The following is a 24,080-nucleotide window of genomic DNA, read 5'->3' on the forward strand; positions in this document are numbered from 1 at the left end:
GCTCGGGGGTTAAGCCGCAATCCTTGGCCTTCCACAATCGCCGCGCCTCGGGGGGACGCGGGCCCAGCCCGGTCCTTGGAGGCCGGACAGTGCCCGAGGCCCGGCCTCGGCTCCCCCTGTGCAAACCCGGCCCTGGCGCCCTCGGCGGCGCCACCGCTCGCTCCGCCGGGGCGGATCCAAAGCGCGCGTGCTGATTGGTCGGCTGCGGAGCGCGCCCTCCCGCTCAGCCAATCTCCGCGCGCCGTTCGCATCCTCCCCTCTCCCGCCCCAGTGGAGCCTCCTCAGGGAAGCCGCGGCGGGGCCCGGCCAATCAGCGCAGAGCGCGGGAAATTCAAAGCCTCGCCCCGGGCGCAGCCAATGGGAAGCGCTACGCCCTGCGAGCAGCCAATCAGGATCGCGGCGAGGTTATAAAGGGTGGGGGGCTGCGCGGGGGGGGCGCGCAGAAGGCGGCGCGGCCGCGGCCGTGCGGAGAGTTCTGCGGTCTCACGGCGACCCCAAGCGGCCGCTTATAGAATCATAGAATCATAGCATCATAGCTTCTGCCCTTCCTCCGTCCCTGTAAGTTTTTTCTTTCTAATCTACGCGCCTCCAGCTCACTACACAAACATCTGCCCTCCTTTTACTTCTATTAATTATAATTAACTCCTTATTTAAAGCGCTCTGCTTGAGCGCTGCGCTGCGGTTAATCCCAGCGAACCTTTCCGGGGCCGCCGCGGAGCCTGCAGTACACTTGCGACCGTTATTTTGAAGAGGAAGCACCGAAAATGTTGATTAAAGAGAAAAAAAAGTTTTCACGTCTCACATTGGCTTTTCAGAGTCGATAGGAAACAGTATCACATCGCTCCCTGGTGGTCTAGTGGTTAGGATTCGGCGCTCTCACCGCCGCGGCCCGGGTTCGATTCCCGGTCAGGGAAGAGTTCTTTTCTTAATTTAGTTTTTTATTTCTTTTTCTACCCACTTTCATTTTTTCGATCCCTTCAGTCACACCACTCCCGGTCCAAGGCTCCCTCCCTCGGGGGGGGGGAAGCGGTGGATTGGGGAAAAGCTGTACAGGGGAAGGAAGGGGCTGCCTCGACCCTGCCCCTTTCCTGGGGTGGAAGGGACGAGATTTTAAAAAGAAATGTGTTAATGAGTACATGAAGAAGAGGTAGAAAATAATCACCACGCTCTATCGCGACATATTCGCGGTAGAGGGGAGGCACCGCTGGGATTCGAACCCAGGATCTCCTGTTTACTAGACAGGCGCTTTAACCAACTAAGCCACGGCGCCACTTGCGAGCCGCAGCCGCCCTCTCTCTCCATCTGCAGCCGCTGCCGTCGGTTCTCCCTTCCCAGGGCAGCCTGGGGAAGGCGGCTCCGAGCGGGGCCGGTCCCCGGTGGCAGCTCCCGGTGCTGAGTAGCCCCATACGGCCGCAACTCCGGCGGGGAAACGCGTTCAGCATCGTACCTGAAGAAGCGCTTCTCAGCCCCTTCCTCGTTAGTATAGTGGTAAGTATCCCCGCCTGTCACGCGGGAGACCGGGGTTCGATTCCCCGACGGGGAGGATGCGATATTTTTCCTATTTCTATTTTTTTTTTCCCATTTCCCACCCACTGTAAGCCCCTTGAACCTGAATTAGGGATGGGGTAGAACCTCCTGCGTGTTGGCTGCGGGGAAAATGCGTCGGCAACTCCATGTGGGAGCACAGTCCCAAATTCCACGACGATTTGATGCCTTTTTTTCGCGGTGCTACCCCCACCTGAACGAGTAGTGTTTAGGTCTGCTGTAAAGACTGAGCCCTAGTTATGGCCACCTGCATTAGGACCGGCAGCGGGAGTAATGCGCAGCACACTAACGCTCTCCAGAGAACTTAGCAAAAATGACGAAAAAATAGTGCTACTGTAACGTCATAACGACACGACCCCTAGGTGCCGCACCCAGACAGGAGTCCCAGCCACGACCCTCTCGCCCCTCTGCATGAACTAACAGAGCCTAGCGCCCCCCAAAGGTATTTATAGAGTAGATGCGGACCTGAGGGGAAACTGCGAGCGGAGCGCGGGCGCCGCCCCGCCCCTTCTCTCAGCGACCAATCGCGCCGCGGTCCCGCCCGCCAATCAGCCGGCGGTTTTCAAGTTGAAAGCTTTGGGTTTGGCGCCAAAGCCAGGCGTGGCTTTGTCCCCTGCTCCTGGGGTCTGAGAGCACGCAGTGATGCTTCCCGGTGGTTTCTTTCCTTTATTTATTTTTATTTTTATTTTTGTTTTCTTCTTCTGAAAATTTGATCAACTTGGGCAGCGTGCTTCCTCTGCTGCTGTTGGGGAGCAGCTTTCTCATTCTTGTTCTGAGCTGTTGTTAAGTAGCTATAGAGCACGCAGTGTGGTCATGTGGGGAAGAATCATTGCAAGGGGTGATTCTGTGCTCTTCCTCTTTGCGATTTCTCTGCATGAAGCCCTGAGCAATCCAATTTTAAGACCGAAATCTGTGTCTAAGTCAGGTGGGGAGGGGTTCCTCAAGGTTTACTCCGAAGTTGATGGGTCCCGTGAAAATCCCAGGGCAGCTGCCTTATAGAAATGTTTTGTTTTTGTGCAAAAAAAATCATGAGAGTAGGGGGAGAAAATCAGTGGATGGTAGTGAGGAGTTTAGCCTTAGCAGAAGGAATTAAAGTCATAGAATATCCCAAGTTGGAAGGGGCTCATAAAGATTACTGAGCCCAACTTCCCATTATGCTATAAAAATGACTTCCATGGTCACATTGAATGGAAGAACATTTCTATGTAGGAAAAAAAATGCATGCAGATTTCTAAAAAAAAAAAAAAAAAAAAAAAAAAAATTACAAGATGTCACCTATGATTTTCCATAAACTAGAGAGTTTTGGTTTATAAGGCTGTTGCTGTACAGACCTATCTGGAATGGAATAAAGTTGTGGTGGTGTATGTTTTGTGTTCAAGAATCATTGAACTCTGTGCATTATTTGAAAAGGTTTACTTTGGTATAGCAAGCAACAGAAGTACCCAGAGGGGACACCTTTTATTATTGTAGATTTGACACAAGTAGTCTTTTTAAAAATTATTTTTATTATTATTTTTAAGGCAATTTCATAATGAATAGCTACAAACACAGCAATCCTTTCACTATTACAAGGCTGTAATCTGTAGAAGAGACAAATAGAAACCATGTCTGTTCATTCATACTGGATCCTTCAGAAAAGTTGAAAACAGCGAGTGGTAGCACCTGAGGGTGCACTTTTTCTCCTCTTCCAGGTCATGGGTAAAAGGTAGTAAAGTGAGGCACTTTTATAAAACTAAGACTGTTAACACCAGCCCCAGAGCCAGTCAGTTATTCATACACCAAGTAGCCCTCCCATATAGACTACCTACACTTTCTGAATTCAAGTTGTATTAGGAAACACATAAAAACAAGGAGACTTCTAAAGCAACAACAATAAGAAAAAAAAAAAAAAAACGTTTATCAAGTGTGCATATTAATATTAAGGATTTGAATGGAAAACAACTCCCATCTCCATTAAGAGGTAGGCCCTTGTCTTCGATATTCTTGCAGTTCAGCAACTCTGAGTGATGTTCTACATGGGAAAGAAATGTGTGTGTATATATATACATAAAATATATATATTAGATATAAATAAATAAATAAATAAATAAATAATATGTAATGTACAATTTATATAACCATATACTCTATCTTTCATTCACTTCCAAAGCTTGGCTTTCATCTTGCTTCCATCCAAAATCCCCTTTCCTCAAGTTTTTCCCTCTGATCCCAAACTCTGTCCTGGCAGCCTCTCCCTTCTCTTTCCCCCATGTCTACCCAGGGAGGTATTAATCCCCATCCTGCCATAATAATTAAATATTAATCATTATTAAATATTTCTTACAAAACTTTATTATTGTTAATAATAAAGTATAAGTATTACTAATAAAATTATTATGATTAATTACGATTAATAAAGTTAATAAAATTACTGTTAATAATCATCACTATTATAATTATTAACATCAGTTATTAACAACTTAATTACCATTATGATTAATAAAATGTATCAATAAAATTACCCTTAACAATTATTACTATTAAAATTATCGTGCATTGTTATTAATACATTTATCATCATTATTACAAATATTTTGTGCTATTTGGCACTAATTAACTAACGAGCAGCTTTTCATAAAATCCTCGAAAAAAAAAAACGATTGCAAAGTCCCTCGTAGAAGCTCTGCGATGAGCCGCAGAGCCTAATTTGAGCAGAGAAGGAAAGAAATTAGAGAGGTTTTTAAGGGTGAGAGGGAAAAATGAAGCTAGCAGAGGATGGTTTCGATCCATCGACCTCTGGGTTATGGGCCCAGCACGCTTCCGCTGCGCCACTCTGCTGGTCCGCTTGGGAGTGTATAGGCCGGCCTGATAAGCTGTAAATAGAGGATTGCGCAACCGCAACTAAGCGGTGGGGGAAACAAAAAGCAGCGCCGGAGTCACCGAAGTCTTTTACTATGCGGGTAGAAAAAAAAATAATAAAATAAAATGAAATGCAATAATAAAATAAATTAAAATAAAATAAAATAATGAAATAAAATAAAATAAAAAATAAAATAAATGAAATAAAATGAAATAAATAAAATAAAATAAATTAAAATAAATAAAATGAAATGAAATACAATGAAATAAAATGAAATAAAATAAATAATAAAATAAAATAATAAAAAAAAAAAAAAAATAAAATAACAATACAAAATGCAATTCCCTGCTGGTGGAGATGCCGGGGATTGAACCCGGGGCCTCATACATGCGAAGCATGCGCTCTACCGCTGAGCTACATCCCCTGCGCGCGCCCCGCGCCCGCCGCCGCCCTTGGCTCCGCCTCCTCCCGGCCGCCGGCGGCCGCGGGCCCGGCGCGCCCCATGGCGCCGCGGCGGCTGCCGGGAGCCGCGGGACGAGGTGGCCGAGTGGTTAAGGCGATGGACTGCTAATCCATTGTGCTCTGCACGCGTGGGTTCGAATCCCATCCTCGTCGGCGGGCGAACCTTTTGTTTTTTTTTTCCCGCATTTACGGGATTTAGCTCCTGTTTACCGAGGGAGTGTTGTCTGCTAAGTCCCCCGTGTTTTGCAGACGTCCCATCGGCAATTGGGGTGCCCCCCGTTTTTTTTTTGGCGTAAATGCGCAGTTTTCACGCTCTGCTATTTGCAAGTGTTCTTTCTGGATCCCCGGGCAGTTCTGTAAATGGGGGTGGGGGGATTCCCCTTGGAAATCTGGGGGCACGCGTGGGGTTCCCTATACCTGAGCCCCCACTACACCTAAAGGCAAGCACAAGGTCCCCTCCCTTTTATTTATTTTACACCTACAGTTCCTCCCCCACACGCAACTTTCCAAACTCCCCATTTTTTCCAGGTGAAAATGCCGTTACAGTTCCCGAGAGGGGAACCCCTTTCTTTCCTATGTCCCCCCCCTTTCTTCTGCACCTCTCCCTGTACAATTTTCCAAGGCATCAGCATCCTTCACCCAGCGGAGCCGCAGCCGACAGAGCCGGCACCGCGGGTCTCTGTGGCGCAATCGGTTAGCGCGTTCGGCTGTTAACCGAAAGGTTGGTGGTTCGAGCCCACCCAGGGACGCAAGAGTTCTTTTCTCCCACCTCTCTCTCTTTTTTTTTTTTTTCCCCTAAAGTATTTCACTCTTTTGGCTCTTTCCCACTGAAATCTATTTCCTCTGCGCTGGCCGTTCGGCTCAAAAAATGCTAAAACATAGGTTTGGTGAAAAGGGATAAGGCGCAGCCACTCCTGCGAGTACTGCCTACAGTGAGGCTTCGGGTTGATAAAAACGTGGAAAAAGAGCTTGATGCATTGGCCGGGAATCGAACCCGGGCCTCCCGCGTGGCAGGCGAGAATTCTACCACTGAACCACCAATGCTTCTGTTATTCGAAAATTTAAAGCACTGAAAAATAAGGTAAATGACCTTAAATAAAGGACCTTAAAGTAGCAGAATAATAGTATTTGTATGGCGGATCCCCACGCACCAGCACGCTACTGCTCGTGATGGAGGCGACACCCCCACAGCCACGCGACCCCAGCCCCCATTTGAGCCCCACTGTCCCCACCGCCGACCCTTTATAGCCCCGCCTCGATCCTGATTGGCTGCGCGCGCACCTGCTGGTGTGGCGGGAGAGCGCCGCGCTTCCCCATTGGTCGCGCGTGTGCAGCCCGGAGAAGGGAGCCGGTTTGAATTCCGCGCGCTCGGCGCTGATTGGCTGCCTCGTGAGGGAGGGGCGGAGCCTGCAGGGGAGGGCGCCGATGCCTCCGGTGGCGGCTCCGTGCAGCAGCCGGGAGCGCTCCCGGCCCCGCGGGGCCCCGCTCCGAGCAGCTCCGGAGCCGTTTCCCTGCCCCGCTCCTGCGGAACGCCCCGCCGGGGCTGCTCCTTAAAGTAACCGGGCGGCCCCGGGATAAACCGCACCGGAGCGGTTTCAGCGCCGTGTTCCCGTCCCTAAGGAACGATCGTTCCGGTAACCTCCGGTAGTGCCCACGGGGAACCCGCGGGGCGCCGCCCTCGGTGCTTGCTGGAGCCCCAAGTGGCGGCTGCGCCCCGGCACAAAGCGTGCAGCACGGTTCCCGCTTTTCCCATGCAATTGATGGGCGCGGAGGGATCCAAAAGGCGCGATCCGATTGGCCGGCAAGCAAACCCTTACTGACCAATCAGAGCCCTCCTTCTGGAGCCGCTGTATTTGCATGCAGGGTGTTCCCCTGCGCGTGCCGGCTGCTCCGTCTCAGCCAATAGGAACGCGCAGAGCTAGAGCCGCTCATTTGCATAAGGCCGGTATAAAAACGGCCCCGCCGGCTCCTCGCCTTCATTCGTTCTTTGGCTTTCTGGTGGCAGAGGTGACCGGAGCAAGAGCGCGATGCCTGAACCCGCTAAGTCAGCGCCCGCCCCTAAGAAGGGCTCTAAGAAGGCGGTGACCAAGACCCAGAAGAAGGGCGACAAGAAGCGGCGGCGCAGCCGCAAGGAGAGCTATTCCATCTACGTGTACAAGGTGCTGAAGCAGGTGCACCCTGACACGGGCATCTCCTCTAAGGCCATGGGGATCATGAATTCCTTCGTCAACGACATCTTTGAGCGCATCGCGGGTGAGGCTTCGCGCCTGGCGCATTACAACAAGCGCTCCACCATCACCTCCCGGGAGATCCAGACTGCTGTGCGGCTGTTGCTGCCTGGTGAGCTGGCCAAGCACGCTGTCTCTGAAGGCACCAAGGCAGTCACCAAGTACACCAGCTCCAAGTAAATCGCCTGGACCCAGCTGCAGGATGTGTTCAGCTCAACTCAAAACCCAACGGCTCTTTTCAGAGCCACCCACCTTCTTCCAAAAGAGCTGCTATTGCTTCTGAGATACCTACGATATTTTCTTATGGATTATGGTAGCTTGCCTTATCGAGTGTAAGGTTCGGAGATAGCTTTAAAGAAGTGATATTTTACAAAATATTTTTTGAAATACGTTGTTTTCTATTTGCTAGTAGAACCTGCTTTAGGGGCTGCAGTTATAGGGTTGCTGCCAGATCATAGGAAGCCGATAAACGCCAGGTTGGGGGGTTGGGGGGGGGGTTTGTTGAGCCCATGGTGCTGGGATCCTACCGAGCCCGGGCGCGAACATCGCATTCAAACCGCTGCCCCACTCTGATTGGTCCGCACGGGAGCAAACGTCACTGCAGGGCGGGCGGAGTACAGGGAGCTGTGGTGCGGGTTTCAATCAGGTCCGACCAGAGACTTCAAAAGGCTGGGGGTGGTGCTGCTGGGGAGGGTGAATGAGGGAGGCTTTGTTCTGTTTCCTAGAGAGCCTTCTGGTTCCATAGGCGGCTTTTTCATTATTATTATTTTTATTTTAATGCTAGATGCATACAGGTAGACTGTGTGCGGTGGGAGTAAATTTTGCCCTTGGTTTCTCTTTTTTAAGGTTTCATGGAGACCTTTCTACAAAGAAACCGGTCAGAATTACTTAAAGTCAATTCAATGAAGCTTCTTCGAGGTGCTAAAATAGCGTTACTTATATAAAAGATTTTTTTTAAGGATGTGTAATAGATCTATCCAAAGAAAAAAAAAAAAAACAATTGATAATCTAGTTTTGGGTTTTGCTGGGGAATGAAACCCTCATGTTGCTGTTTGCACCTCATAGTTCTTATCTGGGGAAAATGAGTTCTTCCTGTAACATAACATGAGCAGGGTAATTCTGAGCTGCTGTGCTTTCATTTTCCGTATTCCTTGCTTACAGTCACTACTGTTGTGTGGCAATGAGCTGGGGGTCTAGACTGGCCCATAGTGACCCTGCCTGTATGCAGTGCAGGTAGCAAAAGAAAAAAAAAAAAGTAGAATATGAAGAGGTGAAATGGGATGTGGTTTTGCGGGAGGAAGTGTGTATAAATACAGTTACAATTTCATCCTCTGCTCTAGCCCTTTGGTAACTCGCCACAGCCTGTAAATGCGGCGCCCTTAAAGACATAACCCATAAGGAAAGCTTTGAGGTGGGTTTCAGCCGTGCGGCGGGATGCAAACGGCGCACAGCCATTGGTTAAATGGATTCCTCAGCGAACCAATCAGCGCGTACACTTTGGAGCCGCTTCATTGGCGTGGTCGGCGGGGCTCCGGGATGAACTGCGCCGCGTGGTGCCCTTTCAGCCCATGAGAGCTCGTCAAATGGAGCCCTCATTTGCATAACGTCTCTGTGCGAGCGGCACCCGCGCTTCCCCCGGGTCCCGGCGCCCGCCTCGAAGAAGGCGGGGACGGAAAGGGCGAAGAAAGGAGACGAGAAGCGGCGGCGCAGCCGCAAGCCGAGCTGCTCCATCTTAAGTGTATGGGGGACTGGAGCAGGTGCACCCCGGAACAGCCATCACAAAGCCCCGTAGTGACTGCTGCACCAGCTCTAAATGAGGGAGGGACCCTGGCCTCATTTTCACCCTAACAGCCCCCCCCCCTTTGGGGCCACCCACACGTTTGGGTCTTTATTTGTAGGAGGTGCTCCCTTGGGGGTTGTTAATAAGGGCTTTTAATGCTTTAGGGTGGTAATGATTTATTCACCAGGGTGTGAGTTCCCTATCTCAGCCTGCCTCCCCTGCTGTAGGTAGCAGGGCAGGGGAAGGCTCCACCTGAGGGAGGGTTAATTAAGATATCAGCCCTGAGATGCTCATTACAAATCAATTTAAAGCCACTTTAGAAGGATGCAAAACAGGAACACAGTGGCTGTGCCTGAAAACAAGGGGGTTTTCCCGGGGGCACCATTTACCCTTCATCCTGAAGGTCTCTGCATCACCTGCATTCAAGCATGCTCCAAATCATTTAATCCTAAAGCAATTTATTCCCCCAGCACAAGCAGTGTTATTTCAGGACTTGCTAAATAAAATGTGCTTCCAGATTTCAGCACATCACACCTGACCCCAAACACAGCTCACCCTGATCTTCCAGCTCTTTTCCTGATGCAGTGGGTGGCTCTTAAAAGAGCCTTTGGGTTTAAAGAGAAAAATCTCAAGGTTCCTTCACAAATCCGCTTGCTGCTGCCTCACTTGCCCTTGGCCTTGTGGCTCTCAGTTTTCTTGGGCAGCAGCACAGCCTGGATATTGGGCAGGACACCACCCTGGGCAATGGTGACACCCCCCAGCAACTTGTTGAGCTCCTCGTCGTTGCGCACAGCGAGCTGCAGGTGCCGGGGGATGATGCGCGTCTTCTTGTTGTCCCGAGCAGCGTTACCTGCCAGCTCCAGGATCTCAGCTGTCAAATACTCCATGACAGCAGCCAGGTAAACGGGGGCACCGGCCCCCACGCGCTCAGCGTAGTTCCCCTTGCGCAGCAGGCGATGCACGCGGCCCACGGGGAACTGGAGACCGGCGCGGGACGATCGCGACTTGGCCTTAGCCCGGGCCTTGCCCCCCTGCTTCCCGCGCCCCGACATCTCCTGCACCCCGCTCACACCGCGACTGAGAGCGCCGCGCCCCGGCCCTGCTCTTTTATACCCTGCAGCGGATCGAAACGGCACCTTCCTATTGGTTACACTTCCTCTCCGTTGGAGGACCAATAGGAGAGCAGCGCCGTAGATGGGACTGCAGGCGGAGCTTTTGAGCGGCGTTTCTTCGTGGTGGGCGGGGCGTAGAGGCATTGGCCAATCAGCGAGCACGCTGAGCGGCGACCGGAGCTTATAAAGGGGGGTGGGTTGCGCGGAGGGGGCCAGGGTGCGGGGTTCGGCGGTGGAGCGAAGAGAGCGTTTGGGGCAAAGTTCCACGGCGAGGCGGCGATGGCTTCTGTTCGGGCTGCACTCCTTGCTTCTTCCCTTGCGTTGCGTACAGAAATTTAAGTTGTATAACCAAGTTGTTTTTTTTTTTTTTTAAACTTATTAAAGCTCTTTCTACCTCGATACAAGCATTCAATGGGGTTAAGAGGAAGCAGCTGGTTCGCCTTACCGTCTTATAAAAAAAGCCTAAAAATTTAAGGTTTTAAAGTATTTTCGGTCGTTATTTAGCAGACAGAAGCATTCCGGACTACCCGAGCGCCGGGCTCCGGCCGCGGCCCGCAGGCCTAAAGGCGGCTTCACCGCCCAACGCTGGTGCTGGGCTGTGATTGGCCGCTCCGCAAGCCTTTCCATTGGTCAGAGAGAGGCAAGGAGGCGGGAGCTGGAAGGGGCGGTTCTCACTCAGGTCCGCCCCCGGCCTATATAAGGAAGCTCCGCCCAGCGCCCCCGGCAGCGCGGCCCGGTGCGGTGTCGGGGTCGGTTTCCCGTCAGTTTTCCTCGCTCCGCTCGCCAACCGTGGAACCTTTTTCCTTTTCCCCTTCAAATCCTTATGCGCCGAGTCCTCTTCCCACCGAACACAGAAATGTTTTTTTTTTTCCCTTTTCCCTCCCTGAACTCCAAGGCGCACTCGTGCCCTCCTCGAGTGTTCCCACCGCTTTCACTCCGCGCATCCCGTACCGCCACCAGCTTCACCATCTGCACCACGCTTCACATTTCCAGAGAGTCACCAAAACACCTCGACCCAAAATATTCAGCATTACAACCAGAACTCTCTAAAACCCATGAGGAGGCGATAGGAACCTTTAAACAAGAGCCCGGATAGCTCAGTCGGCAGAGCATCAGACTTTTAATCTGAGGGTCCAGGGTTCAAGTCCCTGTTCGGGCGACCAGAATTATTTTGCCGGTGGCCTCCCCGGGTCCCTGCCCTCATCCCTCCTCGCCCCAACCCGGCTCCCGCGGCCCCCGCAGCCCGGGGCCGGGCTCCTTTAGCGGCGGAGGCTCCGCGGGCGGTGGAGCCGTGAGGGGCCTGGCGGGGCTGCCCGCGCGGGCCGGTCCCATGGTGTAATGGTTAGCACTCTGGACTCTGAATCCAGCGATCCGAGTTCAAATCTCGGTGGGACCTTGCAGCATTTTTGCGGGCGGCGCCGTCTTTGGTTCTGGGGGGGCCCTGGGGTGAGGGGACCCCGCTCCTGGCCCTTGGGGACAGCAGAGGGAAGCCCCCAGGGGACTGCGTGCGGTGGCACAAGGCGCTGGGGACAGAGCCTGGATGCCACCACGCTTTGGGGACCGCAGGTGATGTCCCCTGTAGGGCACCCTGGTGGTGTCCTGGGTTTGACAACGCCGTGGGACACCCAGCACGGGACACCCGACATGTGGGGACAATGCTGCGCTGCCCTTAGGGACAGCGTGTGACACCCCATCACGGACCACGTGTGGCACCCAAGGGGTGATGGCGTTTCACCCCATCGAGCCACCCCCTTCTTGGGGACAAGTGCAACATTTTCCTGTCCCCAAGGGGAACTGAGAGTGGCCACTCCCTGCGCCACTCGCTCTTCTGCTCTCAGTGGTGGTGGGACAACCGGGTGCAGCCTTGTAGGGGCTCCCAGTGCCTCCCACTGCCTCCCAGTGCCTCCCAGTGCCGCCGTCCCCAAGCTGCTCCCGCCTCATGGCACCAATGGTGGTGGCTTTCATCCTCAGTGAGTGACACGGGGACGCGGTGCTGGGAGGGGGGGACAGTTTGGTGGCCCTGTGTTCAACAGCCCCCGTGTCCCTTGCAGGCTGGTGGCTGGTGGCACGCAGCAGGGCGCAGCACCGTGAGTTTGGGAACAGGGGGGACGGGGACAGCGATGGGGTAGGGGGACACGGGGCAGGGGACGGGGGTCTCACTGCTGCTGTCCCCATCCCAGCGCGCCAACCCCTCCTCTCGCTGCACCCCTGCAAGGGGGTGGCCCTGGGGGACAATGTCACCCTGCGGTGCCACCTGCCCCGGCCGGCTCTCCAGGTCCTGCTCTATTGGAACGAAGCCTGGATTCGGCACCAGTACAGCACTGGGGAGCAGAACACGGCCGAGTTCGTCTTCGAGGCCATAGAGTGGGGACACACGGGGACGTACCGGTGCCGGTACGAGGACAAGGAGAGAAAGATGTCAGCGCCTGGGGGTGTCCCCAACCCCCTGGGGGCTCCCCAATGGCCCTGAGGGTTTGGGGTGGGGGGGCTGTGTCCCCATATGTGTCCCCACCCCATAAACTCCTGCTCCCCCCTTTTAGGTGCCTTCCCCCAGGGGCTGGGGGCCACGGAGCTCCAGGTGAGTGCCTGGGTAGGGCGCCCCCCCCCGACGGGACCCCAAATCCCAACCTACCCAATGAGACCCCCCCTCAGACTCCCCCCGGGAAACCCCAAACCCTGCCCAAGGGGACCCCGAGGCACCCCAAACCTTACCCAACCCACCCCAGCTCCATGGGCACCCCCAAATCCCACCCGTGGGGACCCCCAGATCTGCACCACCGGCACCCCCAGACCCCAAACTGAGCCCCCTCCAAGCCCCAAACACCCCCCAGACCCCATGGGCACCCCCAAACCCCCACCCATGGGGACCCCAGAGCACACAGAGCCCCCCCCTTCACCCAAAGGAACCCCCCTGGAGAGCCCCCAGACCCCACAGGCGCCCCCAAATTGAGTAGCAGGACCCCCAAGCACCACCCATGGGGATGCCCCCCTCAGGATTTTGGGGACCCCCCCGTGTCACCCTGCTTGTCCCCCCAGGTGCCCCCCCGTGTCCTATGGCCCCAGGAGGACAGCGAGTGCCTGACCTACGCGGACCTGCGCCCCCCGGCCCCCAGCCCCCCGCGGGTGCTTGCCGCCCCCCAGCCCCCCATTATCTACGCCGAGGTGGGCGCTGGGGGACCCCACTGACGCCCCCCCCCCGTCCCCCAGTGCCCCCCACTCCAATAAAGGCCCAGTCCCAGTTGGGGATCCCCGCGTCGTTCTTGGGGGGCACATGGGGAGGGGGCGCAGACCCCAAATTCCCCGGTCTGGGTCCCCCTGTTCCCCACTAGACCCCTAAATCCCCTCATGGTAACAACCCCAAATCCTCCGTGGTGCCCCCCAAAACACAAAAACACCCCCCTGGGACTCCCCAGTCCTTCTTTGGACATCCCACTCCCCCCCCCAGTCCTTCTTGGGACCCCCAAACACTCTCCAATCCCGCATGTCATCCCCCAACCCAAAAATGTGCACCCTGGGACCCCCAAATCCTGCTTGGCGCCCCCCAAAATCCCCACCCAGAGCCCCCCCCAAATCCTCCTGGGGTGCATTGTGCCACTGTGCCACCCCCCCCACTTTGGGGACCACAAATTTTGGGGGTGCCTGTGGGGTCTGGGGCATCTCCGGGGGGGTTCCCTTGAATCAGGGGGGGGCTCTCTGTGCTCTGGGGTCCCCATGGGTGGGGGTTTGGGGGTGCCCACGGGGCCTGGGGGGTGTTTGGGGCTTGGAGGGGGCTCAGTTTGGGGTCTGGGGGTGCCGGTGGTGGAGATCTGGGGGTCCCCACGGGTGGGATTTGGGGGTGCCCATGGAGCTGGGGTGGGTTGGGTAAGGTTTGGGGTGCCTCGGGGTCCCCTTGGGCAGGGTTTGGGGTTCCCCAGGGGGGTCCCATGAGAGGGGGAGACTGGGGGGCAATGGGGTTCCTCCTGGGGACTCCTGGGGGACCCCCAATTCTCAGGGCCATTGGGGAGCCCCCAAGAATTTGGGGACACCCCCAGGGGACAGCAGGGACCCCCGAGGGACCCCCACTCATCCCCTCGGCCACAGCAGGGGGGGTCCATAGGGAGCCCCAGGGGGTGCTCAGGGATTTCCAAATCTGAATTGTTTTATCCTACTTTTTTGGGCGAGGATTCCCAATTCTCGACCATTTTATCCTGTGTTTTGGGAAGGATTCCCAATTCCAGAGCATTTTATCCTTTTTTGGGGGGAAGGATTCCCAATTCTGGAGGTTTTCTCCTAGCTTTTGAGGAAGGATTCCCAGTTCTGGATGGCTTTATCCTACCTTTTTGGGGAAGTATTCCTGATTCTGGACCGTTTTATCCTGTGTTTTGGGAAGGATTCCCAGTTCTGGAGGTTTTTTATCCCACTTTTGGGGGAAAGATTTCCAATTCCGGACCATTTTACCCTACCTCTCGAGAAAGGATTCCCAGTTCTGGATAGTTTCATCCCGCCTTTTGGGGGGAAGGCTTCCCAATTCCGGATGCTTTTCTCCTACCTTTTGGGCCAGGATTCCCATTTCTGGATGCTTTCTCCACCTCAACCCAACCAAACCAACCCCAGGGGACCGCAGGTGATGGATCCACACCCGGAGCCGTGTGGGCGACGGCCCCGGGTTGCAAAACCTCGAGCACCGCCCGGCACGTTTCACCCACGTTGCCAAAAACCCTTCGACCCCGTAATAATTTTACGGCGAGCGAGCAGCCAGGGTTGCAAATCAGGGCTGAAGGTGAGTGACACAGCGGTGAGGTTGCGCTGAACCTGCTTGCTGGTTGCTTTTTGATTACTATTAATTAGCAGAGAGGTGAAATAACCCTTCAAGATACGGCTTGCTGGGCGCCCACACCCAGCTTCAAGATTTAAATGGGATTTAAATGGCAGAGCTTGGGGCATTTTGGTTGTCGTTGTTGGGTTTTTAGTGTTGTTTTTTTTTTTTCCTGGTCTGGTGATGAAAGAAAACGTGATTTTTGTCACCGTTCGGACTGGGGGTTGTGGGGTGGTGAAATGGGGCCGGTCCCGCCCGGCCAGGGCGGAAAATGCAGCCGGGTTTGCAAGAAATTGGGGGGAAAATGAGAAGATTTGGGGGTGGGAGGGTTCTGCATGGGAACAGCGGTAAGGGGAAGGCTGAGAGTGCCCGTTGTCCCTTTTTATAATGAGAAGGGAAACGGGGTTTGGGTGGAGGCTGTGGGGGATTTATGAGGCTTTAGGGGATTTATGGAGGCTTTGGGGGATTTATGGAGGCTTTGGGGGATTTATGGAGGCTGTGGGGGATTTATGGAGGCTGTGGGGGACTGATGGAGGTTTTGGGGGCTCACTGGAGGCTTTAGGGGGCTCGGTGGAAGGTTTAGGAGCTCAATGGGTCCTTTAGGGGCTGGATGGAGACCTTGGGGGCTGTATGGGTGCTTTAGGGGTTGGATGGAGGCTTTGGGGGCTGGAGAGAGGCTTTAGGAGGGTGGACGGAGGCTGGATGGGAGCTTTAGGGGCTTGATGGAAGGTGTAGGGGCTGGATGGAGGTTTTGGGGACTGGATGGAGGCTTTGGGGACAGGATGGAGGCTTTAGGGGATTGATGGAGGCTTTAGGGGATTGATGGAGGCTTTAGGGGATTGATGGAGGTTTGGGGGGATTGATGGAGGTTTTGGGGGGATTGATGGAGGTTTGGGGGTCTGGATAGAGGCTTTAGGAACTGGCTGGAGGCTTTGGGGGTTGGCAGAGCTCCCCTCCCATCGCTGCCTCCGGGGAAAACCCAGCCGGTAACCCAAAACCAAGAGCAGGTGGATGGGAGGACGGGGCCAGGAGGGACGGACGGACACTTGATATTTCCACACCCGTTCGGCTCGGCAGACGCGGCTCCAGGAGCGGGTGCCGCAGACGGACGGACAAGGGACGGACGGACGGACGGACAGACGGACGAGGGACCCGCTGACGCAAGCCGCCCCCGCGGTGCCGCTCCACACCCTTCAACCCTAGGCAGGGCGCGGGGCGGCGCCGGGGGAGGGAAGAGGGAAAAAAAAAAAAAAAAAAAAAAAAAAAAAAAAAAAAAAAGCAAAAGGCAAAGGCAAAGAAGAAAAAAAAAAAAAAAAAAAGAAAGAAAAACAAAACCAACCCAGGGGCAAACGCGCCGGGGCAAGGTGCGCGCGGGCGGCGGACCTTGCCCTGCAGAGCCCAGCGCCGCGGGGTGACCATGCTGGGGGTGGTCACGGCGGCGGTGGCCGGGCTGCTGCTGCTGCTTCTGCTCCTGCGGGACCGCTTGTTCCCCTTCCTCTGGGAGGACCTGGGAGCCTTCTTGGCCTTGGGGGGGGCTGCGGCGCGCTGTCATCGCCGCCTGTCCCGGCGTCCCGCCGTCACCCTCCTCGAGGTGTTCCAGGAGCACACTCGACGCCAGCCCCACCGTCCCCTGCTGCTGTTCCAGGACGACGTCTACACCTACCGGGACGTGGAGCAACGCAGCAGCCGCGCTGCCCACGCCTTCTCCCAGCGTTTGGGCTTGAAGCCGGGCCAGACCGTGGCCGTTTTCCTCCCCAACGAGCCCACCTACGTCTGGACATGGTTGGCGTTGGCCAAGCTGGGCTGCTCCATGGCGTGCCTCAACTGCAACGTGCGGGGCCAGGCGCTGCTGCACGCGCTCGCTGCTGCTCAGGCCACCTTCGTGCTCGCCAGCACCGGTGAGTGGTGCCCTTGGGGGGGGGTGTGAAAAGGCTGGGGGGGGTCTGCTGCTGCTGCTCGTGCCTGCTCGTGCAGCTTCGTGCAGGGGTTGCACGCGTTGGTGTCCTGCAAGTGTGGGCTGCGTGCTTGTTGGGGGTCCTGCGTGCAAGTGCAATGTGTGATGGTGGCTGGGCATGGATTTTGAGGCGTGTCAGGGGCTGTGCATGGATTTTGAGGCGTGTCAGTGGCTGTGCATGGATTTTTAGGCGTGTCAGGAGCTGTGCATGGATTTTTAGGCATGTGTGTCCGTGTATGTTTGCACGTGTCAGTGGCTGTGCATGGACTTGCACGCATGTCAGTGTCCGTGCGTGTTTGCATGCGTGTCACCGCATTTATGTGCATGTGCATCAGTGGCTGCATGTGTCTGCTCACGGATTTGCACACGTGCATGTGTCTATGCATGAATTTGAGTGTCAGTGCCTCTGCGTGTGTGTCTGCACGCGTGTTGGTGTCCCTGCATGACACCTGTCAGCGTCCATGCGTGGACTTGCGTGCGTGTCAGTGGCTGTGCTCGTTTGCACGTGCACAGATTTGCACGTGCTGTTGCCTGCACGTGTCTGTGCGTGAACCGGCGTGTGCCACACGTGTGACTCTGCGTGACTGCACGCCTGTCAGTGGCTGTACATGCATTTGCACGCCTGTCAGTGCCCCTAGCTGCTCTTGCACGTGTGCCTGTGTTGCTCCACACATCACGTGCGTGGGTGGCTGCTGTTTGTGCAGGGCGTGGAAGCGTGCAAGAGGTCATTCACACGGGGCCACATGTTTGCACGCCCAGGCGTGGCCACGGCCGCAGCCCTTTGCTCACGCGTGTGCACCCCCAAGCCTTGGTCATTGTCGTGGGGTGCACTGGCCGTGCCAAGGCTACAGGTTAATTATTGCCAGATCGTTGCCGGGGCCAAAGGTCCTTTTGTTTCCATCACAAGGACGTTTTTGGGAGTGGGAGGCAGGAAGAAAACACTCACGTGTACATACTTGCTTGGGGCACCCATTGGGATGCTCAGGGTGCCCCTTTTGGGGTGCTTTGGGTGCCCTGCTGGGATCCTCGGGGCTCTTGTATGGGGCACTGTAGGTGCTGGTCCTATTGGGGTGCCCAGCTGGGATCCTTGAGGCACCCAGCCAGGGTGCTCATCTAATTGAGGTCCCCATTTGGGGTACACCGGGTGCCCTTTTGGGATGCTTTGGGTGCCCAGTTGGGGTCCTTGGGGTGCTCATTTGGGCTGCCCAGGGTTCCCATTATGATCAAGGTGCCCATTGGGTGCCCACCTGGGATCATTGGGGAGCCCAACCACGATATCCTGGGTGCCCATGTGATCAAGGTGTCCATTTGGGATCCATTGGGAGCCCACCTGGGATCATTGGGGAACCCAACCATGATGCCCTGGGTGCCCATCTCACCAAGGTGTCCATTTGGGGTCCATTGGGTGCCCACCTAGGGTCATTGGGGAACCCAACCACGATGCTCTTGGTACCCATATGATCAAGGTGTCCATTTGGGATCCATTGGGAGCTCATATGGGATCACTGGGGAGCCCAACCACGATGTCCTGGGTGCCCATCTCACCAAGGTGTCCATTTAGGATCCATTGGGAGCCCACTTGGGATCATTGAGGAACCCAACCATGATGCCCTGGGTACCCATCTGACCAGGGCACCCACTTGGGGTACACAGAGCACCCATTTTGTGCTCTTTCGGTTCCCTTCATGGATGCTCAGAGCACCCCCCCGATTTGGGGACCTCCTCACCCTGGACCATGCCCCCTTGTCCCCGCAGAGCTCCAGGAGGCCCTGGAGGAGGTGCTGCCAGCCCTGCAGCGTGACGGCATCAAGGTCTTCTACCTGAGCTCCACGTCGCCCACGCCGGGTGTCGAGGCCCTGCTGCCAGCCATCGAGGCGGCCTCCGACAAGCCCCTGCCCAGCCACTACCGCGCCGGCATCACCGCCACCTCCAAGGCCATCTACATCTACACCTCCGGCACCACCGGTGAGGCCTCGGGGGTCTCCTCCCTGGAGAACGGCATCTGGGAGGGTTGGGGTGCCATGGGCGAGGAGCTGGAGGGGTGGGCAAGATGGTGTGGGGGACACCGGGGAGGCTGGTGGGGTCTTGTGGGGTCTTTTCTGCAATCCTGAGTGTCCTGAGTCCGGCTGGGCTTGGTTCCCCGTGAGGGTTGGGTGTCCCCAAGGATGGCGAGCCACCATGTCCCCGTTGGGACAGGGAGGACAGGACATCCTCGGTAGGACCAGATCCCACCCCAACCACCACACGAGGCCTTTAGGGACAGAGACCCAGCACCCCGAGGGAAGGGTCTCGCCCTCCCATCCCACGTGGGCGCCTCCACGGAGGACGTTTCCCACCCCCAGGGCTGCCCAAAGCGGCGGTGATCACGGAGCAGAAGCTGCTGATGGTGGCCAGCCTGGGCCGGATCTGCGGGATACGGGGCACCGACCACGTCTACACCACGCTGCCGCTCTACCACTCGGCCGGGCTGCTCATCGGGGTGGGAGGGTGCCTGGAGATGGGTACGTACCCCACGGCCCGCGTGGGGGGAGGACGGACAGACAGGGATGGACGGATGGACGGATGGAGAAATGGGTGGGGAGAAGGAAGAGGAGGGAGAGAGGGGATAAAAATGGAGAGGGGGGTGTCTGGAGATAGGGGATGGATGGATGGATGGATGGATGGATGGATGGATGGATGGATGGATGGATGGATGGATGGATGGATGGATGGATGTTTTATGGAGTTGGATAGATGTTTTATGGAGTTGGATGGACGTTTTATGGAGCTGGATGGACAGATGGATGCATTATGAAGGACACGTGGATGTTTTCTGGAGATGGATAGATTTATACGGAGATGGAGGTATGTTTTCTAGATATGAATTAATATTTTCTGGAGGACATAGATGTTTTCTAGAGATGGATGTGCTTATGGAAATGGATGGATGGCTGCTTTGTGGTGGTGGATATTTTTTAGGGATGGATAAGATAAATGTAAGGCTGGGGATGAACACGTGGCTGCTTTAATGGAGATGGATCAATGGACATTTGTCTTCTGGAGATGGACTGAAGGATGATGGAAAAACGTGCAAGGGTGGAGGGGAGAAAAGGAGAGATATTTACAGTGATAAATGGAGCAGTGGGGGGATGGATGGGATGACAGATGACAAAAAAAGTGAGGATGGGGAAGGAAAGAAAGAGGAACGAAGAGACAACAGAAAAGGAAAGAGGTCATAGATAATGGGTGAATGTGGGAGGGATAAAGAAAGACGAAAGGATGGATGGAAGGATTAATGGAAAAAAAAAGAGGGAAAAGAGGAGGGAACCATCACCCCACCGTGTCCCCGCAGGAGCCACCTGCGTCCTGCGTTCCAAATTCTCCGCCTCCCAGTTCTGGGACGACTGCCGCCGCTACAACGTCACCGTCATCCAGTACGTGGGCGAGCTCATGCGCTACCTCTGCAACACGCCCAAGGTGAGGCCCGAAATTCACCCCCGGGGGATACGCGACGCCACGGGGCGGGTGCTGAGATGGTTTTTCCCTTGGCAGCGTGACAACGACCAGAAGCACGGGGTGCGTTTGGCTGTGGGCAACGGCCTGCGGGCGGAGGTGTGGAAGGAGTTCCTCCAGCGCTTCGGGCCCATCTCCATCTGGGAGTTTTACGGGGCCACCGAGGGCAACGCCGGCTTCATCAACTACACCGGCAAGATCGGGGCTGTGGGCAGAGCGAATCCGTTCCTCAAGGTGAGCCACCAGCGGTGACGATGGCAGGGAACAAACGCAGATGGCCTTGGGGAAGCCAATGCTGGCCCTCAAGTTGGGTTGACCCAAGAGTGGGAATCTCTTGGTTGCCCTCCTCGTAGCGACCAACCTGGAGAAACCAACAACATCCACCAGGTTGGGTTCATGCAAGAGCGGGATCTTCCAGATCCCCTCTTCACATCCAAAAGGAGTCCCCTCCACCTGGTTGGCCGGTATTGACTCAACAGTCCATCAGGTTGGGTTCATACAAGAGTGGGATCTTTGATATCTCCTCTTCACGTCCAAAAGAAGTCCCTTCCACCCCACTGGCAAACACGGACTCAGCAGCACTGACTCAAAAGCCATTTTTTGGAGGGCCTGTGGTGACGTGGACATCTTCATAGCCCCAAGAAAGGCCACCTGGTCTCAATTCTTGGTCTCCAGCCACCACCATGTTGAGCAAAAGCTGCAAAACTATTTTTTTTCCACCCTTTTCCCCCAGCTGCAGCTCTCAGCGTTCTCCCCCAGACCTTTAATTGGAAAGGTACAGTGGGTGAGCTTGGCGAGCAGTTGAACGTGTTTGATTAAATCTTATTTAAATATAAATGTGGGATCAGTTCGGACGGAACACGAGGCTCTGCAAGATGTTGGGATTGGGTGTGGTGGGCTCCATGGGTTTTAACAAGTGGGTAACGACGGACGCTGTAAGCAAAGATGTCCTCCCACCCTTTTTTATCCTGCGTTTCTCTTCTGCACGCCGATTTCTCCTCCTCTGCCCTCCAGAGCTTCGCTCCCTTTGAGCTGATCAAGTACAACGTGGAGGAGGATGAACCCGTACGCGACGAGCGAGGACTCTGCATCCGCGTCCGGCCCGGTAAGAAAAGATGAGCCTCGCGAGGGCCTTTTTGGCAGGGGAGAGACAACAGAGGGTGGAGATCCATCAAAGCCAGCTCTTGGTCTTTATCACCATCGTCTTGGTGGCACCAGAAAAGGACCAAGGAAAACGGCAGCATCCCCGTTTTGGGGCATGGGGATGACGTTCTCCAGCCCCAAGGCACTTTGCTGACTGGCCCCAACCCTCCTCTCCCTCCCCGAAGGTGAGACGGGGCTGCTGGTCATCAAAATCACCAAGAACACCCCCTTCTACGGCTACGCGGGCGACTCCAAGAAGACCGAGAAGAAGATCTTGAGAGACGTCTTGGTCAAAGGCGACGCCTTCTTCAACAGCGGTGACCTCCTCATGATGGACCACGAAAAATTCGTCTACTTCCAGGACCGTGTGGGAGACACTTTCCGGTAATCCTCTCCACCGTGGTCGTGCCCACGTCCACGGGGGCGATGCCATCCCCCAGCCCGAATTCCTCCTCCTCACAGCTTCATCCCTTCGCTTCCATAGCTGGAAAGGGGAGAACGTGGCCACGACAGAGGTGGAGGCCACTCTGGCCATGGTGAACTTCATCCAGGAGGTCAACGTCTACGGGGTGTCCGTGCCGGGTGAGTACAGGGCGGTGCAGGGGGCGAGTGGGACTAAAATAAGCACCCAGGGATCCTTCAGGCAGGTGATGTGGGCTACGTTGCTCTGAGAGGCCAGGAAAAAGGCTCAAGTAGGACTTGTTGACCCAAAATAGGAGGCCAGTGTTGTTTTGGGCTCAAAACTACTCCTGCAGTGGTCCAAGAAGAGTAAAACAGGGCTCTGTTGCCCAAAATAAGCATCCGATGTTGTTTTGGGCACGCAACACGTCCACATAATGGTCCAACCGGCCACCAAGGAAGCAAAACCAGGATTTAGTCGCCCCAAATAAGAGTCTGGCATTGGTTTGGGCGCACAGCGTGGTTCTGTGAAGGGCTGAGCAGCCTCCAAGAAGGTTAAGGGGTGACCTGGTTGTCCAAGCCAGGATATTTTGGACATGCAACATGCCCCACAATGGTCTAAGCAGCTACCACAAAGAGTATAGAGGGATTTGGTTGCCCAAAAGAAGCATCTGATGTTATTTTGGGCAACCGATGACCCACGTGGCCACTGGGGACTTGGTTTCCCCAGAGAAATGCCTGGGGTTTTGGACCCACCGCGTCTCCTCGTAATGGCCCGACGGTCACAACGAGGGCTGAAATGGGACAAACTGACCCAAAATACGCACCCAGCGTTGCTTTGGGCACGCAACAACTCCCCGTAACGGCCCAAGTGGCCACCAAGAAGGGTAAAATGAGACTTGGTTGCCCAAAATAACCTGCCAGCTCTGCCCGCAGGGTGCGAGGGGAAGTGTGGCATGGCAGCCATCCGCCTGAAGCCCGGGATGAGCTTCGAGGGCGAGAACCTCTACGCCTTCACCAAGGAGACGCTGCCCAGCTACGCGGCCCCCCGCTTCGTGCGGATCCAGGTGAGCGGCCCCGGCTCTGGGGGGCTTCCCGGGGGGTGGTTTTCGGCCTCTCGTCTTCCAGCGATGGCGTTGGGGCTTCTGGTGGTGGCGGCACCCAGAGCTGATGACGCCGTCGGGGCCAGCTCGTGCCGGGGTGGCTTTCCGACGATGGTCTCAAGGTCCCCGACTTCTGATGACATCTTTTGGGTCGCCCCGTTTCCAAAGACACCTCCTGGGTCCCCAAGGCGACGGTGACACTGGGGTCACCCCTTCCAGCGCTGTCACCTGGGTCCCCCTGCGCCGACAACTCCCCACGTTGAACATTTTGGTCCCCACTTTCCAACGACGGTGCCGTGCCAGTGACACCCAGTGGGGTCCCCACATTTCTGATGATGGTCACACCGCGCCGGTAACGTCACCTGTCCCCGTTTCTGACACCATCTGTCCCCACAGGAAGCCCTGGAGATCACGGGGACCTTCAAGCAGTGCAAAGGCAACCTCGTCAGAGAAGGCTTTGACCCCAACATCATCAAGGACCCGCTCTTCTTCCGCGACGAGAAGAAGAAGTCCTACGTGCCCATGAACACCGACATCTACGCTGCCATCCAGGAGGCGAAGATCAACCTGTAGAAGGAGCCGCGCCTCGGGGTGACAGGCGAAGCCGATTTGGGGGCTAATCAGGCTTTTTTACCTGTCTTCAGGGATGTTTCTAACAGCATTGGAGCATGACGAGGGCGAGAGGCTGGTTTTGGTTCTTAGCATCGTGCCCGGTGCCTCCGCACGGTGCTGGCTGTGGAAATTAAAGGCTTAGGAATAATTACCTGAGCCCAGACGGGTGCCTGGATGATGAGGGGTGTTTTCTGGGGACCAACCTGTGGGTTTTCCCTTCAGATCGTGCCCCCAAAATCCTCCCCATCGCTGGGAGGGGAACACTCGCTTGGTGCCAGCCTCCTGCTTGCCCAAGGGCTGGCCCTGAAGACGGATCGTGCCCCAAAACACTTTGTTCTTCCCACAGATCTGGCGCAAAACTGATTTATTTCTCCCTGATCCACTTTTCCGCCAGATTGAGCACCTAAACCAGACCAAGAAAGCACCCCCGAGCTCCCCAAAAAAGGGGACCAACACAACAAACGCCCGACCCTGCTGCTCATCCGCCTCGCTGAGCCGCTTTAGCTCACCAACCCTGCTGATTTCTCCCCAAAACGCTTTCCTGCCCGATCAGCGAGCAAACCCGACTCGGTGTCGCTGTCCTTCCCCCCCCACCCCCGCAGCGTTCCCAGAAGCG

The 24,080-nt window shown here is 55.6% G+C and overlaps 3 protein-coding genes across 3 annotated transcripts; 2 read left to right on the forward strand and 1 right to left on the reverse strand.

Moving 5' to 3' along the window:
* Nucleotides 1-3,788: 3,788 nt before the first annotated feature.
* Nucleotides 3,789-9,921, reverse strand: LOC309889355 (histone H2A type 2-C-like). The gene is made up of 2 exons (XM_082782140.1): nt 7,602-9,921; nt 3,789-3,824 (listed from the first exon to the last, which is right to left on the reverse strand). Exon 1 carries the CDS (start codon nt 9,904-9,906, stop codon nt 9,517-9,519), a length of 390 nt encoding a protein of 129 aa, XP_082638266.1. The 5' UTR covers nt 9,907-9,921; the 3' UTR covers nt 3,789-3,824; nt 7,602-9,516.
* On the forward strand, nt 6,841-7,523 carry LOC309889356 (histone H2B 5-like). Its single transcript, XM_082782141.1, has one exon. It carries the CDS (start codon nt 6,874-6,876, stop codon nt 7,252-7,254), a length of 381 nt encoding a protein of 126 aa, XP_082638267.1. The 5' UTR covers nt 6,841-6,873; the 3' UTR covers nt 7,255-7,523.
* Nucleotides 9,922-16,057: 6,136 nt separating the features above from the next.
* Nucleotides 16,058-23,970, forward strand: SLC27A5 (solute carrier family 27 member 5). Its single transcript, XM_082782143.1, has 10 exons — nt 16,058-16,659; nt 18,471-18,680; nt 19,058-19,216; nt 20,047-20,171; nt 20,247-20,441; nt 21,222-21,312; nt 21,536-21,734; nt 21,835-21,932; nt 22,686-22,816; nt 23,249-23,970. The coding sequence occupies exons 1-10, from the start codon at nt 16,179-16,181 to the stop codon at nt 23,423-23,425; spliced, it is 1,866 nt and encodes a 621-aa protein (XP_082638269.1). The 5' UTR covers nt 16,058-16,178; the 3' UTR covers nt 23,426-23,970.
* Nucleotides 23,971-24,080: the final 110 nt, after the last annotated feature.

This window comes from Aythya marila (assembly GCF_965140915.1).
Source record: "Aythya marila genome assembly, chromosome: 37".
NCBI classification, from domain to species: domain Eukaryota; kingdom Metazoa; phylum Chordata; class Aves; order Anseriformes; family Anatidae; genus Aythya; species Aythya marila.

What these genes read in the sequence shown, in the direction of transcription:
- LOC309889356 (XM_082782141.1), top strand. Translation starts at nt 6,874, where the DNA reads ATGCCTGAACCCGCTAAGTCAGCGCCCGCCCCTAAGAAGGGCTCTAAG.
- LOC309889355 (XM_082782140.1), bottom strand. Translation starts at nt 9,906, where the DNA reads ATGTCGGGGCGCGGGAAGCAGGGGGGCAAGGCCCGGGCTAAGGCCAAG.
- SLC27A5 (XM_082782143.1), top strand. Translation starts at nt 16,179, where the DNA reads ATGCTGGGGGTGGTCACGGCGGCGGTGGCCGGGCTGCTGCTGCTGCTT. An exon ending in CTGCATCCGCGTCCGGCCCG is followed by an intron (nt 21,313 to 21,535) that starts GTAAGAAAAGAT and finishes CCCTCCCCGAAG; the next exon opens with GTGAGACGGGGCTGCTGGTC. An exon ending in CTACGGGGTGTCCGTGCCGG is followed by an intron (nt 21,933 to 22,685) that starts GTGAGTACAGGG and finishes CTCTGCCCGCAG; the next exon opens with GGTGCGAGGGGAAGTGTGGC.